The sequence below is a fragment of the Trifolium pratense genome, linkage group LG6 (genome assembly GCF_020283565.1).
Source record: "Trifolium pratense cultivar HEN17-A07 linkage group LG6, ARS_RC_1.1, whole genome shotgun sequence".
Classification (NCBI taxonomy): Eukaryota; Viridiplantae; Streptophyta; class Magnoliopsida; order Fabales; family Fabaceae; genus Trifolium; species Trifolium pratense.
In genome coordinates, this window is record NC_060064.1 from 37,557,002 (window position 1) to 37,574,232 (window position 17,231).

General features: G+C 34.8%; 2 protein-coding genes across 2 annotated transcripts; one reads left to right on the top strand and one right to left on the bottom strand.

Annotated features, from left to right (window-relative positions):
* Positions 1-2,005: 2,005 nt before the first annotated feature.
* LOC123892217 lies at positions 2,006-3,136 on the bottom strand. Its single transcript, XM_045942030.1, has one exon. It carries the CDS (start codon positions 3,134-3,136, stop codon positions 2,006-2,008), a length of 1,131 nt encoding a protein of 376 aa, XP_045797986.1.
* A 9,995-nt stretch (positions 3,137-13,131) lies between these two features.
* Positions 13,132-15,297, top strand: LOC123892218 (zinc finger MYM-type protein 1-like). Its single transcript, XM_045942031.1, has 2 exons — positions 13,132-13,463; positions 13,578-15,297. Exons 1-2 carry the CDS (start codon positions 13,132-13,134, stop codon positions 15,295-15,297), a joined length of 2,052 nt encoding a protein of 683 aa, XP_045797987.1.
* Positions 15,298-17,231: the final 1,934 nt, after the last annotated feature.

Here is a 17,231-nt window from a genome sequence, read left to right on the forward strand (position 1 = left end):
GTGAACCAGTATAACTTTTGTGTGTGAATCTCTCTTACCTTTAACTATTTATTTACTGCAAACACACATCACACAAACCACTTAATCTACATTCACTTTGAATTCTCACGCAGCAGAGAACATTCTCAGAACAAGCTCACGCAGCAGAGAACATTCTCAGAACAAGCTGTTTTATATTCCACTAACTTTTATCCAAGTATACACTTGAGATTAATTTTGTAGAGTGCAGGATTAATTTTAAAAGGGTCACAATTCAAACCCCCCTTTCTTGTGACTATTTCTTCCACTTCAATACACTGTGCATTTGATTCTTAATTGGACACTATAATTCAATATATAGTATAAAAGATTAATTAGTGCGTATAATTTAGTAAAACCTATTATTATTAGTTGAGTGAGTGTATAATGAAAAGTCATAGGTATATAAATGTAGGCATATGAAAAAGTGTATAGAGATGACAATGATGTAAGTAGAAGTAATGTGGCATTATTGAGTGGTTTAATTGGATATAAGTGATTGACGTGGATTAGGGTTAGATTAGTGGTTGCACAACTATCTAGGAATTATATATATAGATGTTTATACATTTAAAAAACTTATTTATACATCACATTTGAAGTTATACTTTGGTATCTTCTTCATTAACATTGATTAGCAATATATTTAACTCATTCTTCAAAATAACTATGGAAATGATAACATATAATTGACCATGGAAAACAATCGATGTTGAAACACAAGTTTTTATTTATATTATAAATCTCATTGGAGGATTCTGAGTTGGATAAACTACTTCATTATCTCTTACCAAAAAACTACTGTATTATCGAATTTGACATTTATATTAATTTGAAACTTATTGGAGCAAAGATAAACCAACTTAACTCATACTCAAATATCGAATATGATAAAAATCATACGGGGCATAACAACTATTAGTAAAATTTATTTTATCTATTTTTTTTTTACTAACATTAGAAAGTAGTCCTGACAATTGACCAACTCCTTATATTTATAAAGATTGAACAAAAGATTATTAGCAAAAACATTAACTTCTTTGAAAAAAAATACAATAAAATACACAAAATAATAAAATGAACAAAAAAATTTAAAATGAATAATAACCCAAAATAATAATAATAATAATAATAATAATAATAATAATAATAATAATAATAATAATAATTACAATTAGTACCCCACATTAAATGGATGTAAGTGGATGATGTGGCTAAATGAAAGGTTTTTATTGGTTTGTGGATTAGAGTTTAAATAGACAATTCCATAACTATCTAGGATTTATATATACTCCCTCCGTCCCAAATTATAAGGGAAAATAAAAAAATCACACTTATTAAGAAAAAGTAAAACATGAGAATTTGCAGTATGTTTTTGTGGGTTTTCCTTGGAATAAGTTGTATAGGAAGATGTAAAAACAATTTTTATTGGTTGTTGTTTATTGAGAAAATGAGAGAGAGAAGAAATTAAATGCAATTTGCATTTAATTTTATGAAAATAAAGAAAAAACATTTTTGAAAATGATTTTTTCTCTTATAATCTGGGACAAAAAAAAAATGAGTTTTTTTCCCTTATAATTTGGGACGGGGTGAGTATAGATTAGTTAGCTATTTCCCATGAGCCATTTTCCAAAGAGTCAAGCGAATCAATGGTTGATCGGGCCTTTTCATTTACAAACTTCTTTAAAAGTGGAACTTGGTTCATTATTTCCACCATTATTAACACCAAGATTATATGTTGATTTAAAGGCTAGATTGACCATTTGAGGCAGGGAATCAAACAGGAAAATCTGTTTGACCATTTTAGAGATGATAAATAGCTAAAGAGAAGAAGCTACAAAAAAAAAAGAGAGAATATACGCCGACAAAACTAATAGCAACCGTATTTTTTATCATGTCACTTTACTTTATCTTATATTTATAAGCGTCATGCTAAATAGTGTCCTCGGGGCACTAGTTTTTTTTTTGAAGGAAACATGAAGATATATTATTGCATCAAATCAGAGGTCAGAATATGTACAATAGGAGAAGGGGATTCTTCTAGCCACACCTTATTGGGCTCTGAGTGGGCTAGAGAGGCTAACAGATGGGCTGCCTTGTTGGCTTCCCTTTTAATATGCACAAAATTACAACCCCTAAAGTAATCTTTATTACACTTAATACCCCTAATGAAATTCCCCAAATAGGATCTAGGGATTTCACGAGCACTATTCATGAGAGAAATTATTTTGCTATTATCACTCTCAAAGACCACCTCCTGAAAGCAGCACTCAATCGCTAGCCAAGTTGCTTTGTAGAGTACGCACGCCTCAGCCAGGGAAGGATCAAGACAACCTGGGAGTTCCCACGTCGCAGCAGCCACCAGGTAGCCATCGGAGTCACGACAAACCGCACCTAATCCCCATCTCCCCGTTCTGGCCAGGTTAGCATCGCAGTTAATTTTAATAACGCCGGGGTTAGGCCGGTTCCAGCGATTCATCGTGGTAGTATGTATGTCAGGTTGTTGATTGTTGTTATGATTGTTAGAATGAAGAGACTCTAGCGTCTTATTGTGTTGTTCGTGTGTAGTTGTCATGTTAGCTTGTTGGTACTCTCTGATACTAGTAGAAGCGATGTTAATGACCCAGATTTCTTCATAGTCTTTGTCTTCAAAAACTTTTTGGTTGCGGGTATACCAAATACCATAGCTAATAGCGGCCACATAACTAAGGTCTTCGTCATTAAGATTGTTGATAGTGTAAATTAGCCAGTCAATGAAATTCCCTTGTCTTTCATCAAATCGAATTCCTAGCTTGGAACCAAACCAAATTCTAGAAACCTGCTGACAGTGCATAAAAGTATGATTAATTGTCTCCGCCCTCTGAAGGCATCGAGGACACTGAATAAGGCATTGAATTCCAAGTTTACTAAGTTCACTTCGAACTGGGAGAGCTTGTTGGATAATTCTCCACAGTAAAACTTTATGTCTAGGTATTGTTGGAAGAGTCCAAAGCCTTTTCCACACTTTGTAGTTCGGGTCTGAGTGAGTAGAACCGGGGGTTTCAGCATTCTTCCAGCTCCTTAGGAGGTTATACCCAGACTTAACTGAGTAAATCCCCTCTTTAGTATGGGGCCACATGAGCTGGTCTTCAATGGGTTCAAGGATTAGGGGGTTTGCTTGATTAGTTCACCTTCAAAAGGGAGAAAAGCTTGATCAATGAGGCTAAAGTTCCAGCATTTAATAGGGTCAGATGAAATGAGGTCTGTGACTTTAGATATATTATAGCCATTGTTCCGAGGAGTGAGAATCTTGTACCCATTCTGAAGGGAAACCCAATTGTCTTCCCAAATGTCGATGGACCTTCCGTCACCAACTTTCCAACAACTACCCTTCTTGATGATCCTTATGGCTTGATGAATGCTTTGCCAAGCATAACTAGTATTTTTCCCTGGTTGAGAGTGCAAAATGTCAGTAGTAGGGTCAGGGGCGGCCTAGACCCATGTGCGACATGGGCCGTGGCACAAGGTCTCTTAAAATCGAGGGCCTCAAAAAAAAATTTATAGGGTAGTAGTATTAGTAAGTTAGGGGGTGTAAAAATTAATTATGTATGTTAGAAACTGTTGTAAAGGCCCAACCCAACAATGTTTTCCTAACAAAAAAAAAAGCAGCAATAGAAGAAGCCAGCTTTTTGCGTTTGTGTTTTTGCCTTCTTTCTGCGTTCTGCGTTCGCGTTCTTTCACTTACAGAACCTACGAACCTGCCTCCATTAATTCACCACCAGGCCGGCGTCGACCTGCCTCCTGCCACTGTAACACCCAAACCCATTATTTATATATTTCTACCTTAGTAAAATCTTTTTCAAAATACGCAACGGAAAATCACATTTAATTTATTGAATATCGGTTCGAGTATTACACTCCTCTATCAAAATAATACTAATGTAGTTAATTAGTAAAAATACTTGTTTATACAAATGTTAAATCAACTAATGCATTTATTGATTATACAAAGCAACCTAGACAATAGACTTTATATACAATATAAAACCCTTTCCCGTGTCACAATCAGAGCGGAGCTTCACCGACGACTCGACATCGAATACCACAAAATCCTGTAAAATCTGGACCCCCAACGGTCCAGCACATAACACATAAAAGAGAGTTAGATAACATACTCAAAATAATACAAGTGTAAGTAAATTGTACTTAAACACTTCTTCATAAAAACATGCATAATCATACATTATACATATACATCACCATCATTCATGCATATTCATATATCATGCATATACTTCATTTATCACCTAATCAATCATCCACAAAATACACCAAACATATAGTTTCACGTCGTCTCGGACAATACCAAAACATCAACAAATACACATAACTCAATTACAAATAGGAATACACATAAAGTTCCTAATGTAATCTAACACCACAAATACACGGTTCAGATTATGGTCATGACGGACCCTGCGTTGTTCATTTTATAGTCATGACGGACTCTGCGTTGTTCATTTTATAGTCATGACGGACTCTGCGTTGTTCATTTTATAGTCATGACGGACTCTGCGTTGTTCATTTTATAGTCATGACGGACTCTGCGTTGTTCATTTTATAGTCATGACGGACTCTGCTACTCACATACGGATTAACAATCAACATTTACCAAGTATGTGTCAAACATCATTTATAATAAAATGCACACATAATCCCTAATGCAATCTAATGCTTCACATTCATTTTAATTAGCATTAAGCTCTTCCTTTACTAATGTGGAACACTATCCAACATTACTTCTTTATTAAGATAACACTATACCTTAATATCCTTCTTTATCGAATAAAATAATTCGATATACTTCTTTATTAGAATAACATAATCCTAATATCCTTCTTTATTAAGTTAATTAACACCTTAATATTCTTCATTTATACTTCATACATGATTAACAATCATTATAAGCATCAACAAGCATCAACAAGCATTAACAATCATCAACAATCATCAACAATCATGTAAGAATAAGACACTGATTCGAAACTACATGCAAAGGAAGATCGCAGATGAAAAACTGGTGCAAACTGCAGTATTTACGCCTGGGGCGGAAATATTTACGCCTGGGGCGGAAAAACATCAGAAAGGATGGCTGCTCACTGCTCTGCCGTTTCAGGCGGAATTTACTGGACAGCCTCTCATTGCAACGATCATAACTTGGGCTACGAAAGTCCAATGGAGACGCACATATACTCGTTGGAAAGCTAACAAACAGGGCTACAACTTTTATGTTGGCCACTAAAACCAGTTCGCAACGAAAAGAGGTCAAAATTGCACGTAAAGGTTCAGACCTCATAGATAACAATTTTCTACATTTCTCATTTCAAACTCTAAACTCTCAAAACTCTCACATAAGTCATTTTTCATGTTATAAACCCCAAATAAGTTCATATTCAAGTGCAACAAGTATATCTAAACACAAAAGGACAGTTCATTTCTCAGATCTACGCCATAAACATCGAAAAAGTAAAGATTGACACTTTTTCATCAAAACTCTCAAGAACACAAAGTTCTTGAGTTTAATCCATAAGAAAACTCGTTTTTAACCATTATTTTCGTTCATTAATCATGTTAAAAGCATGTTAAACATATTAAGAACCTTAGGAACGATTTCCATCAAGAAAATCCGTTCTAAGCTAAAACGAAAATGGGGTGGAGGAAGTTCGGGTGAGGAGAAATCGACATTCTCCCCTTCCTCGAGTCACCCACGAATATGAAATCTACTCTCTTACCTGGATTCGAAGAAAACACGACGAAGATCTCGAATCCCTAGCTCTCCTTCTTGCCCTAGCTCCTCCAGCTCTCTCTTCTCCTCTCAAGAACACAAAAGGAACATGAGAAATGAATTCTCTTCCTCACTATGCCCTTATGGGCGCCCCCTCACACTCACAAGGCCCATTGGGCCTCAAGCCCAATTGGCTTGGCCCAATAACGCGTTAACTCTCACCATTCGCTTAATAACTAAAGTACTCGATAAATAACTCAAGTTATTAACTTAATTAAAATGCCACGTTAAAATAAAATATTTTAACACATAAAAATAATAATACGAAAATTGGGTCGTTACAACTCTCCCCCACTTAAAAGATTTTCGCCCTCGAAAATTACGCTACTAAAACAACTCCGGATAACTCCTGTATCCGACCCTCCAACGAAACGCTCAAAACGCTACACATTACCAAGTATGACAAAATTAGTTTATCCCATCCAACACAATTTTTGTCTATTTATCAACAAGAGATCAAGGACGGCCAGTTCCTCAATTTGTCGATAAATATTCAACAATCATGATATCGACATAAACTATTCCTATCAAACCGCTAAAACGTCCACTCCGCACGAAACATCCATAGACTCACATTCTACGGTACACACAACTCTACCCTAAAACAGGTATAACCAATCGAACTCTCCGAAAGATACTTCCGTGGAATACTTCCACAACTCCATAATTCTATAAGTCTCTGATCCCCTCATGAATCACTTAACCGTGTTACATCCCTTATTCATATTCGAATCTTATTCCAACTTATCACTTGATAGTTCAATTCTAACGATCACTTGATGACCCACATTCTCAAATCTTCCTCGACACATGCTAAACTACCGTCTCTAACCGTCAAATTCCTTTTCTCACATTGAGTCGAATCCAATACGACTACTCTGTTTCCAAGTAATCTCTCAACCGATAATTGCATTCCTTAACGCAAACATTTTCCAATACCACTTCTCTTTAATCCCTTAGCAATTCGCAACTTCAAACTTAGGCTACCGCCTAAAATTGGTTCTCCAAACAATCATAACCTCTATCTCGTTGATTCCAAAATCAAACTCTTGAATTAAATCTACGAAGCTCCAATATTCGCCATACGATCTAATTCTATCCATCAAATTCTAATCGACTTTTGTCTTAGTACTCTTACTAATGACTCCTTGTCTACTCCCAATATGACATCTCTAGAAAATTTCTAAAATTCTCGTCCAAAACACATTTTAAGTTATGCACCAAGTCACTACCGTTTCATCATCCATGATGAAACAATTTAAAATCCTTTACTTCATTGTCACCGATTGTGACCATACCTCATCAACATCCACGATGCATCTAACAAAACTAGTCTCTACCGACTCTTCCATTTCACAAATCCAAATTCCTTAGCAAATACTTACTCACTCTTATCTTGTGGGCACTACCAAATGCTCTCTGACTCTTACCTTAGGCATCGTCTTCAACTCCTTACTATATGTGCTCAAACACAATATCTACTCACATGTGCGGTAATCCTTTTCGCAAACTCTCACCTAACACAAGTCACTTCCAACATGACCTCACATACTCATTCTCTGCACGTTCTTCAACAGCTAACTTTCTTATTTCCAATCATTCTAAGACGTTACTACTCACTTAGCTTCATCTCAACCTCCAAGACTCTACGTTCTCATTCAACATGTGACACCAATTGTCCGGTTATTATCCAAATCCAATTACCCTTTCTTCTACAAGCCTCTCACAAAATCTTTCGAATCGTTATCCTACTTCCATCTTCGAATAAACTCGACTACTCATACAATCCTTACTTCCAACGATTCAACAAACATACCAATCCTATTATGATATTTCTCAACTCCATTCTTATTTACTTTAAAACCTACTTCCCTTCATCAATTAATTAACACCAACGGTTCACTAATCTTCACATCTCTTATGAAAATTACTTCACACACTAGACTTAGAAGTCCAAACTGTTCAACCAATTCAACCTACTACCATATGCACGACTCACGTAGAACTTCTTACTCCAACATCCGGTACAACATCTGATCCCCTTGGATGACAACTTACTTCAAAATCATCACCTCTCAAGAATCCTAATCACTTCCACTTCTACATATTCAACTTCTTCCGATCAAACAGGTACTTCAACCTTGGTCCACAAAAATGATGCCTTCAAACTTTTAGTGCAACACACGATCTCCAACCGTCTCGAATTCTCTTCATCTTACTTAACCAATCTCACTAACGCCTCACGGCGAAACACTTGGTCCGACAACTCCTCTTCTAGTAGTTTCTCAAAACTTGTTGCGCCCATTCATTCCACTTTGAACAACGTCGCCAATTCCTGAATATTCCGCTTCAAGAACATCTCTACTCATCTCATCTTCTCACGTTCGAAACATCTCGGAGGGATATAACCTTCTCCCCCACTTATCTCAAACTCACTCCTACTCTTCCACTAGAACTTCCAGTGCTCACACCTAACTGTTCTATCGTCTCTAAACATATTCTTCCTAAGAAGAAACTAGTATCGACATCGTTTACACGCATGTCACATACAGGGGAAAAACCCAACCCACGATACCTAAACACTAACACAAATTCATGCAAGCATTCAAGTAACCTATACTTCCCTCACTTCTCAAAGTTAGGAAATCAAAACAACACAAGAAAAATGAACATTGCATAGCAATAATTCATACTCACATTCAATCAACTCAGAACAAGACGTCAACAAAAAATAAATTTCTTGTCTGGCTCCCTCGCTTAGCAAAAGTTAGCGAGCTCCCGGCGAGACAAGTCAAAAACATTCACAGGATTTAGCAAGACTTAGCGAGACTCAGCGAGGTTCATTCTTCGCCTAGCGAGCACATCCAAAAATCTGGGTGCTCTGCTACGGTTTTGAACTTACGCTCACTAAACTCTCGTTTTCTCGACTCACTAATCCACAAAATCCAAAACATCAAGCATATAACATCATTATAGACTTGAAAGCACAATTAGAATCATGCATCACAATTACAACATAGGATTATGAGATCTTCATGTTTTTACTCATAAAACGCATAGCAATTCAAATGCCTAGTAATCATCTAGCACATGTTATAAACAAACATATAACAAACACATATCAGGACACATTAATATCCTACTCTTCTCACCATTTTGAAAATTAATTTTCACTCACCCAAAAGAAAATAACTCCATATTTTCACCAAAATCTTCAAGAAATAATATTAGTTTTTAAAATTATTTCAAATCATTACCACATGCAGTTTTATATCATGCCGGATCGTCACATGCAGTTTTATATCATGCCGGATCATCAACAATTAGCAATAAGCATCAATCCATCAAGTTTAAACTACAAAAAGGTTAAACTCTACGCATATACAACTATTATAAACATAGAAGTATAATACTCACACATCTACTCACAAGAAGAATGGATAATCTAATCCAATTCACACCACTCATAGTTCCTAAATGAACAACATGAATGATTTCACAAAACAAACAACACAAAATTGTTAGACAAACACGACTGACACACAATACTCACTTGGTCTGACTGCACAGACCTGCTCTGATCGACACATAACCCACACAGTCCGAAGACGACCTGCTCTGATACCAATTGTAACACCCAAACCCATTATTTATATATTTCTACCTTAGTAAAATCTTTTTCAAAATACGCAACGGAAAATCACATTTAATTTATTGAATATCGGTTCGAGTATTACACTCCTCTATCAAAATAATACTAATGTAGTTAATTAGTAAAAATACTTGTTTATACAAATGTTAAATCAACTAATGCATTTATTGATTATACAAAGCAACCTAGACAATAGACTTTATATACAATATAAAACCCTTTCCCGTGTCACAATCAGAGCGGAGCTTCACCGACGACTCGACATCGAATACCACAAAATCCTGTAAAATCTGGACCCCCAACGGTCCAGCACATAACACATAAAAGAGAGTTAGATAACATACTCAAAATAATACAAGTGTAAGTAAATTGTACTTAAACACTTCTTCATAAAAACATGCATAATCATACATTATACATATACATCACCATCATTCATGCATATTCATATATCATGCATATACTTCATTTATCACCTAATCAATCATCCACAAAATACACCAAACATATAGTTTCACGTCGTCTCGGACAATACCAAAACATCAACAAATACACATAACTCAATTACAAATAGGAATACACATAAAGTTCCTAATGTAATCTAACACCACAAATACACGGTTCAGATTATGGTCATGACGGACCCTGCGTTGTTCATTTTATAGTCATGACGGACTCTGCGTTGTTCATTTTATAGTCATGACGGACTCTGCGTTGTTCATTTTATAGTCATGACGGACTCTGCGTTGTTCATTTTATAGTCATGACGGACTCTGCGTTGTTCATTTTATAGTCATGACGGACTCTGCTACTCACATACGGATTAACAATCAACATTTACCAAGTATGTGTCAAACATCATTTATAATAAAATGCACACATAATCCCTAATGCAATCTAATGCTTCACATTCATTTTAATTAGCATTAAGCTCTTCCTTTACTAATGTGGAACACTATCCAACATTACTTCTTTATTAAGATAACACTATACCTTAATATCCTTCTTTATCGAATAAAATAATTCGATATACTTCTTTATTAGAATAACATAATCCTAATATCCTTCTTTATTAAGTTAATTAACACCTTAATATTCTTCATTTATACTTCATACATGATTAACAATCATTATAAGCATCAACAAGCATCAACAAGCATTAACAATCATCAACAATCATCAACAATCATGTAAGAATAAGACACTGATTCGAAACTACATGCAAAGGAAGATCGCAGATGAAAAACTGGTGCAAACTGCAGTATTTACGCCTGGGGCGGAAATATTTACGCCTGGGGCGGAAAAACATCAGAAAGGATGGCTGCTCACTGCTCTGCCGTTTCAGGCGGAATTTACTGGACAGCCTCTCATTGCAACGATCATAACTTGGGCTACGAAAGTCCAATGGAGACGCACATATACTCGTTGGAAAGCTAACAAACAGGGCTACAACTTTTATGTTGGCCACTAAAACCAGTTCGCAACGAAAAGAGGTCAAAATTGCACGTAAAGGTTCAGACCTCATAGATAACAATTTTCTACATTTCTCATTTCAAACTCTAAACTCTCAAAACTCTCACATAAGTCATTTTTCATGTTATAAACCCCAAATAAGTTCATATTCAAGTGCAACAAGTATATCTAAACACAAAAGGACAGTTCATTTCTCAGATCTACGCCATAAACATCGAAAAAGTAAAGATTGACACTTTTTCATCAAAACTCTCAAGAACACAAAGTTCTTGAGTTTAATCCATAAGAAAACTCGTTTTTAACCATTATTTTCGTTCATTAATCATGTTAAAAGCATGTTAAACATATTAAGAACCTTAGGAACGATTTCCATCAAGAAAATCCGTTCTAAGCTAAAACGAAAATGGGGTGGAGGAAGTTCGGGTGAGGAGAAATCGACATTCTCCCCTTCCTCGAGTCACCCACGAATATGAAATCTACTCTCTTACCTGGATTCGAAGAAAACACGACGAAGATCTCGAATCCCTAGCTCTCCTTCTTGCCCTAGCTCCTCCAGCTCTCTCTTCTCCTCTCAAGAACACAAAAGGAACATGAGAAATGAATTCTCTTCCTCACTATGCCCTTATGGGCGCCCCCTCACACTCACAAGGCCCATTGGGCCTCAAGCCCAATTGGCTTGGCCCAATAACGCGTTAACTCTCACCATTCGCTTAATAACTAAAGTACTCGATAAATAACTCAAGTTATTAACTTAATTAAAATGCCACGTTAAAATAAAATATTTTAACACATAAAAATAATAATACGAAAATTGGGTCGTTACAGCCACCATCACCAGACGTCGGTTAACCACTTAACCTCCTTCCTTCTATTCTCAAAGGTAAAAACTAAATTTTACAAGTTAGGGTTTCTAAAATTTGCAATGTAAAATCACAATTTTGCTATTTTAATTGTGTTTCTCAATTCCCAATTCCCATCATTCTCTTTGTCCCAAAGTTAATTTTGCTATTCTAGTAATGATACCAATAGTGTTCCCATATAATTTGTAGTTATGCAGTATAATCAACGTGTATCCAAATATTGACTTCCAATTGACTAGAATTTCTCAAAAAAGATATAGTAGGTTCTGAAGCACCATGACATATATATCCAAATGACAATAGATTTGGAGCATCAATATTAACCTCCTTCCAGTTATAGCAATGTGATAACTTCAACACCTTAAGTCGAACACTTGAAATATTAATTCTCTCAGACATTTTGCAATAGCTTAACTTCAAAATCTCAAGAAAAGGGAATTTTGGAAACTGTTCTGTTAAAAAAGTACTTGTTGTCACATACAACATGCATAACTCTTTCAAATTTTTGCACCTATCAAATTTTTGTTCCCATATAATTAGTTAATTACCAATAGCCGTACTGTAGTTATGCAGTATAATTACCAATAGTGTTAATTTTGCTACTGATTTTCTTTTAATTTCCACTAATGCTGAAACTATAGTAGCTTAGCTATAATGTTAATCACAAATCCTACTCCCATTCTATGTAAACATGTGATTCCTTCCGGCCGGAGATTCCTAGTTTCAACATGATAATGTTTTAATGTTTATTGTCCTATTTGGTTTGATAATGTGTTGTTCTATTTGGATTGTTTTAATTGCTAATTACGTTCTTTTTTTCTTTTTTTACCGGTTCAACTTCAATGTTGTCTATTTGGTTCTACTTCAATGTTGCGGTCCTGCGGAATCGATCCAGAACAGTGAGAATTTTCAGGTTCTATTTTTTTCCCTCAATGCCTCCTAAGTCACTTCCTAAGGGTAGGAAATATGATTGTGGATATGTAAAGCGTAAGAAAAAGATAAGACTTGAGAAATTAACTCAATCTCAATCAGGAGCTATCGAAAAATTTATTATAAAAGAACCACAAAATGTTGAAAATATTGATGCTGATATTGTTGATGTTCAAACTGTTGATATTGAAAATGCTGAAAATGTTAATAATAATATTGATGTTGAAAATGTTGTTGATGATAATGAAAGTGTTGATGTTGAAAATGAAAATGTTGATGATGATAATGAAATTGTTCGTGCCGAAAATGTTGATGTGAATGATATTGGTTATGATATATTTGATCCAACTATTTGGGATTCTCTTGATTCTAGAATGCGAGATTTGTTAGTTACAAAAGGTCCTAAAAGAGATTGTTCTATTGTGAAGGGTCCTAAGGATAAATTTTCTAGACGCTTTTTAGCTAATTGGTATACTAGAGTTTTGCCAAATGGAGAGACATGTGATAGGGATTGGCTTGTTTATTCAAAAGAGCTTGATAGAGTATTTTGCTTTTGTTGTAAAGTTTTTAAAAGTGGGATTACTATTGGTCAATTAGTAAATGAGGGTTTTAGTGATTGGATACATGTTAATCAAAGACTGAAAGAGCATGAGACTTGCATGGAACATGTTAAGAATATGACTACTTGGTATGAGTTGCGTCAAAAGTTGAAAAATTTTCAAACTATTGATAAATCAATTCAAATATTGATTGATAAAGAAAAGGATCACTGGAAAAATGTTTTAAAAAGAATTATTTCAATAGTGAAATTCCTTGGTAGAAAAAATTTGGCCTTCCGTGGTCATAATGAGAAATTGTACCAAAATAGCAATGGTAATTTTTTAGGTTTAATTGAAATGGTAGCTGAATTTGACCCAATTGTCCAAGAACATGTAAGACGTATTACAGATGACAATCTTCATGTTCACTATCTTGGGCATAGAATCCAAAATGAACTAATACTTTTGCTTGCTTCTGAAATTAAAAATGAAATTATTAGAAAAATAAAACAAGCAAAGTATTTTTCAGTGATACTTGATTGTACCCCTGATGTTAGTCATCAAGAACAAATGTCTTTGATAATACGATACGTGAATGTTTCTTCAAATAGGATTGAGGAATCTTTCTTAGGATTTTTGAATGTGGATGATACAACAGGGCAGGGTCTTTTTGATGTTTTACAAGATGAATTGAAAAAGCTTGATCTAGACCTATTTGATGTGCGAGGACAAGGTTATGACAATGGGTCGAATATGAAAGGAAAACATCAAGGTGTACAAAAGAGGTTTTTAGATATAAATCCAAGAGCCTTTTATACTCCTTGTGGTTGTCATAGTCTCAATTTGGTATTGTGTGATATGGCAAACTCTTGTCGCAAAGCTAAAGAATTTTTTGGAGTTGTTCAACGCATTTATACTATTTTTGCCAATTCTACCAAGAGATGGCAAATTTTAAAAGATAATGTAAAAGGGTTGACTCCGAAATCATTGTCATCCACTCGTTGGGAGAGTCATATAGATAGTGTCAAAGCTATAAGACTTCAAATGTCAGATTTTAGAGAAGCTTTACTTGAAGTGTCGGAAAATGATTCAGATTCTAAAATAGAAAGTGAAGCCAAATCCTTAGCAACAAATGAACTTGGTGATTTTAAGTTTTTAGTGGCGATAGTTATTTGGTATGAAATATTATTTGCAATTAATACGGTTAGCAAACTCTTACAGTCAAGTGATATGCTTATTGATTTTGCTATGGAAAAAATAAAGGGGTTGATTTCATTTTTTGAGGAATATAGAGAAACTGGTTTTAAAAATGCCTTGAATTATGCTACGGAAATTGCTCTTGAATTGAACATTGATCCAGTATTTTCTCAAAAGCGTAAAATTCAAAGAAAAAGACAATTTGATGAGAATTTGAGTACCGCGTCAGTTGAGCTATCTGAAGAGGAATCTTTTAGGGTTAATTATTTTCTTTACCTTGTTGATCAAGCTGTTGTATCTCTTAAAACGAGGTTTGAGCAATACCAACAATATGAAAGTACTTTTGGTTTCTTGTTTAGTTCTCAAAATTTACAATTGTTGGATGATGCAACTTTGAACTCTTGTTGTAGTAATTTAGAGGAAAGGTTGAAACATAATGAGCAGTTTGATGTTGTTGGGAAAGAACTATGTGTGGAGTTAAGGTTACTAAGAAATATGTTGCCTGGAGGAAAGATGGGGCCTATTGATATATTAAATTTTTTGAAAGGCATGAATTGTTTTCCTAATACAATTATTGCATATAGAATTTTATTAACTATTCCTGTGACAGTTGCCTCTGCAGAAAGAAGCTTTTCAAAATTGAAGTTGTTGAAGTCTTACTTGCGGTCTACCATGTTACAAGAAAGACTTAACGGCTTAGCATTGATAGCAATTGAGAATAATCTCTTGGATGACATACAATATGAAGACTTGATTGATGAATTTGCTTCAAAAAATGCAGCAAGAATGAGCCGATTTAAGTAGCAAGAGAATTTTTTTTTATAAGCAAAGTAACTATAATGTATTTTGTTGTTATTGTTAGACTATGGATCTTTTTTATGTTATTACAAGAATGATTATAATTTTATGTTATTTGCAATTTAAATCGATGATGATTTTTTTATAAAAAAAAGTTACGTTTTTTTTTATTAAAGGCCCACTTTCATATTTCGCACAGAGCCCCCGAAAACTCAGGGACGCCACTGAGTAGGGTAGTACTTGGCTTTTAGGCAAAGACTCAAGAGAGAATCAGGATCAGTTTGAAGTCTCCAAACTTGTTTGGCCAGCATGGCCATGTTGAACATGTGCATGTCTCTGAATCCCAGTCCACCCTCAAACTTGGCTTTAAAAAGTTCACTTCTAGCTTTCCAGTGAATTTTGTGTAGTCCTTCTTTACTACCCCACCAAAATCTGCAGATGGCCTTTTCAATTTTCTCACACATAGTCTTAGGTAGCAAGAAACAACTCATAGTGTATGTGGGTAGCGCCTGGATCACAGCACTGATGAGGATTCCTCTACCGGCAAAGGAAAGATGTTTTTCCTTCCATCCTTTAAGCTTATTTCTGATTCTTTCCATAATAAAATTAAAAACTGCCTGTTTAGAGTGCCCAATTTGAGTAGGCATGCCCAAGTATTTGGTGATGTTGTTCGTGATAGGAAACGGTAAAATCTCTTGAAAGCTGTTTTTGATACTTTGATGTATATTGGGGCTGAAGGTCATCTCAGACTTATCCATGTTTATTTTTTGCCCAGAAATTCTTTGGTATTCTTCAAAAACATCCTTTAGATGGGTAGCTTCTTCTTGATTAGCTTTACAAAAGATAATGCTATGCTATCATCTGCAAAAAATAAGTGAGAGATCTTAGGAGCATTCCGAACTAAGGCTATACCATTGATAAAGGATTAGTCCTGTTTAGAAGTGATCATTCTAGATAAAACATCGGCACATAGAATAAAGAGATATGGGGAAAGGGGGTCGCCTTGTCTGATTCCCCTATAGGGACTAAACTTGGGAGATGGCTGGCCATTGACCAATACAGAAAAAGACACGGTAGAGACACACCTCATAATAGTTTGGACTAATCTGCTAGGAAAGCCCATAGTAGTGAGGGTAGCTTTAATAAAGGGCCATTTAAACATACTATAAAAAGAAAGAAAGAACAAAATTAATGATGAGAGATAATAATTTTTTACATTTTTATGGTATTGAATTCACAATTTTCAAGATAAAATTTCCATTTTGATATCCTGAACCAGTGCTCCGGGGCACCGTTTAGCATTTTCCTATTTATAATATGATGTAGAAGATTAAATCATTTTTATTGAATGTGAGTAAAGTGACTGAAAAATGAGTGTAACACTTTTTGTGCTAATAAAATTATAGGCTTAATTGTACTTTTGGTCCTTTATCTTTATTTTATGTTTTAAGTTGGTCCCTTATCTTTTAAAAGTTTCAAGTTGGTCCCTTATTCTTGTTAAATTTGGACACGTGTCATCTTTCCAAGTGTGGTTTCCGTTTGCCACGTGTCCAAATTTAACGGTAGTAGTGAAAAATTTTACGGGAGGGACCAACATGAAACCTGCAGAAAAGATAAGGGACCAACTTGAAACTTTTAAAAGATAAAGACCAACTTAAAACCTAAAATAACGATAAGGGACTTAATTAAGCCAAAATTATATCATGGTGTAATCTTATACAGTTGTTTCTAAAATATAGTCTCAAATATCTAAAGGTCATAGTAATGATTATAATATGCATATATAAAATAGTTTTACAATATTTTCATATACTCCCTTCGTCCCAAAATATAAGGGAAAATTGGTCAACAAAAATTGATGTATTTAGTCCAAATTCTAAACCAAATACATCAATTTTCTTTGACCAATTTTCTCTTATATTTTGGGACGGAGGAAGTAT

What these genes read in the sequence shown, in the direction of transcription:
- LOC123892217 (XM_045942030.1), bottom strand. Translation starts at nt 3,136, where the DNA reads ATGTGGCCCCATACTAAAGAGGGGATTTACTCAGTTAAGTCTGGGTAT.
- LOC123892218 (XM_045942031.1), top strand. Translation starts at nt 13,132, where the DNA reads ATGCGAGATTTGTTAGTTACAAAAGGTCCTAAAAGAGATTGTTCTATT. An exon ending in TGGTATGAGTTGCGTCAAAA is followed by an intron (nt 13,464 to 13,577) that starts GTTGAAAAATTT and finishes ATTCCTTGGTAG; the next exon opens with AAAAAATTTGGCCTTCCGTG.